General features: G+C 41.6%; 1 protein-coding gene across 1 annotated transcript in view; it reads right to left on the minus strand.

Annotated features, from left to right (window-relative positions):
- Nucleotides 1-246: 246 nt before the first annotated feature.
- The window catches only part of LOC118432830 (nebulin-like), a 138704-nt gene continuing 136328 nt past the window's right edge, over nucleotides 247-2622 (minus strand). Inside the window, exons 108-111 of the mRNA XM_035844451.1 lie at nucleotides 1819-1929; nucleotides 1347-1448; nucleotides 792-1007; nucleotides 247-366 (exon numbers count right to left, since the gene is read on the minus strand). Coding sequence (XP_035700344.1) covers nucleotides 247-366; nucleotides 792-1007; nucleotides 1347-1448; nucleotides 1819-1929 — 549 coding nt within the window. The remainder of the gene's footprint in view (nucleotides 367-791; nucleotides 1008-1346; nucleotides 1449-1818; nucleotides 1930-2622) is intronic.

Here is a 2622-nt window from a genome sequence, read left to right on the forward strand (position 1 = left end):
CCTGACAATTTCAATTTGATGATGGTGTTGATGCAGTCACTAGATCTTTCAACATGTCCATACCAACTGAGATGGTGAGACTGCAACACTGAGGTGATGCCCAGGATACCAAGTTTATTTAGAAGGATAACTGATGTTGTGGCTGAGGTTTGACTTCGCAAATCCATCTGATCATGGCTCAGTCGCCATGCTGTGGATGAATTTGGCTTGCTGCTCATGGCATGCAGTTTGCTACACACATTTTTTTCAAGTAGTACTCACCTCACTGGTTATGTCATGGACCTCCTTGGCATGCAATAAGTCGGGGGTGTTGGCTAGCGTGGTGTACTTGTGTTTCTCCAGTTCGCCGCGCTCTTTGTACATTTGCTGTGGAAAATAAGAATGGTATTCATGATATTAAGCAAATCAAGAAAGTCCCTGACAATTTGTGAAATTTAAGTTGGGTGAGCAACACAGCTGCAGTCAAACCCATAACTTCTAGTTCCTGAAGCAGGGTTACCAACCACTGGACTACAAACACTACTACAAGGCTAAAACTTTGCAGGGCTTGAAATTTATTTTTGGGATTAGGTGCACTGGTTCACCCAACCTAAAAAATTGGGTGCACCCAAAAATTCACCACATACAGTTTTGAAGTGTTCAAAATTTCGCTGAACCCAAATTCCAACTTTAAATTCTTAGCACCCACAGAAAAAAATTGCATGCACAGAACCCATTTTGGGTGCACCAGGATGCACATGCACCCAGTATTCCAAGCCCTGCTTTGTGAAAGACAAAGGCGACTGCCTTACATCGCTCTGTGTCCTGGACAGCTCAGCCATACGCAGGTTCTCTGGTGTGTAGGGGTACTGTGTGCAGGCGATGGTGTGGAGACGTTTCGCCTCATCCTTGTATACAACATCACTCATGTCCAGGACCTTCTTGTGGTGGGCACTGGCTGGGGTCTCGTTCACCTCCTTAAAGGCTTTTCCGATCATCTCATTCTTGGCGTCTGCTCCGTAGTAAAGCTGTGGAGGGTAACAAAAGTAGTGAGAGAAGTAGCATCAGTGATATGTGTCATTCCTTACTTACATTGTAGTAACTTTTCAAATGGTGAATGCATTGGAGAATTTAAAAACTGTAGTGTAAATGGTCATATAAACATACAAACACATGTACCTTGTTATTATCATCTTAAAATCTTCGTAACTACCTTTGGGTACTTACTATATGTATAACTATACATAGTACAAGTTCCTGTACTTTCCTTGGGCCACCAATTCACTTCTAAACAAGCTTGAGGCAAGTGAGCCCAAGTGGCAAATGTAGATAATGAATAAAACTGCGTGAAATTAGCGCAGACTTACAGTGCTCTGGTTCTTGTAAGTGCTGATGGCTCTCTGGTTATCTGGGGTGTCCAGCACCGTCGCATACTTGGCAATGTCCTTCAGAGCCTTGGGGTACTTTACCTGTTGAACAGATATGAAAAGAATGTTTATAACAGCTGGATTGTTACTTCAAGAAGTTCAAGGTATGGCAGAAAAAAGTTGGCACACTGAAGGGTGGTAATACAGGCTATGGGAATGACATAATCTGGCTCCTGTTACATTTGGACGTCTTCTCTATGAGCAAGTTCTGGAGGAACTATTGCTACGCTGTGCAAAGGCCATGAGATACTGTGTAGATTCTTTTTTTAAATTCTAATTTTAAGTAGATCATTGTTCTTAAATGTACATATTGTACTTCTGTATGGTCCATGGTGCCTGAAACAAACAATAACTATGCAAGAAGGTAGGAAAAGGTACAAGATCTAGAGTTCCAGAAACTGCCATGTCTTACCGAACTCTGGATCTCTTCCATCTTCTTGACATGTCTGTGCTGTGGCGTGTCGGCGGTCGGGGTGTAACCTTTGCCCTCACGGATCTTCTTAAGGTCCTTGCCATACTTAAGCTATACAAAAAACGCATTGAAAAATAAATTAAACTTCAAATAGTTAATGTAAAACGAGGAAAGTGTGAAATCGAAAAGGTGTGGAATTGTTTCAAGTTTGGGTAGTTGGGTGTGTGAAAAACAGCAACTCCTGAAAATAAGGACAGGGTAATTGGTAGTCAAGCTGTGGGGAGAGCGGGGCAAATTTATCGTAATCTGTCTATTAATAATCAAAATGAAAGAAATAAAGAAAGATGATTAAGTTGCAAAGGAGTGTGCTGGCTGGGAAGGTAAATTGTGAGCAAAATTGCTAGGCTGGTTGGGAAAAGAATTAGAAGAGGGCAATAAGGATAAAGTTCTTGTCACTTGAAAAATACTGCTGGGAAGGAAGAGGTAAGTTAAGCAAAAGGGAAGAGCATGGGATATTGCAATTAATATACACAGCAAGGAATAAATAGCTTTGAAAAAGGATACTGTCTTGGAACACTCTGAAAAGGAAGAGCAGCGCAAACAATTTTCAAAGCTGGAAGGAAGTCGGGAAGTTAGCAAGGAAAGGTTTGCAAAAGGATACCGTTGAATGATGAAGTAATGGGTTTGAGTTGGGATGATGCTAAGGGAAGAAGGATTGGATGGCAAAATCTGCAAAATAAAAGTGAATATAGCAGGTGAGCAGTTACAAAGCAGTCTTCCTAGTGTATCAGAGGCTGGGGATGT

The sequence above is a fragment of the Branchiostoma floridae genome, chromosome 16 (assembly GCF_000003815.2).
Source record: "Branchiostoma floridae strain S238N-H82 chromosome 16, Bfl_VNyyK, whole genome shotgun sequence".
NCBI classification, from domain to species: Eukaryota; Metazoa; Chordata; class Leptocardii; order Amphioxiformes; family Branchiostomatidae; genus Branchiostoma; species Branchiostoma floridae.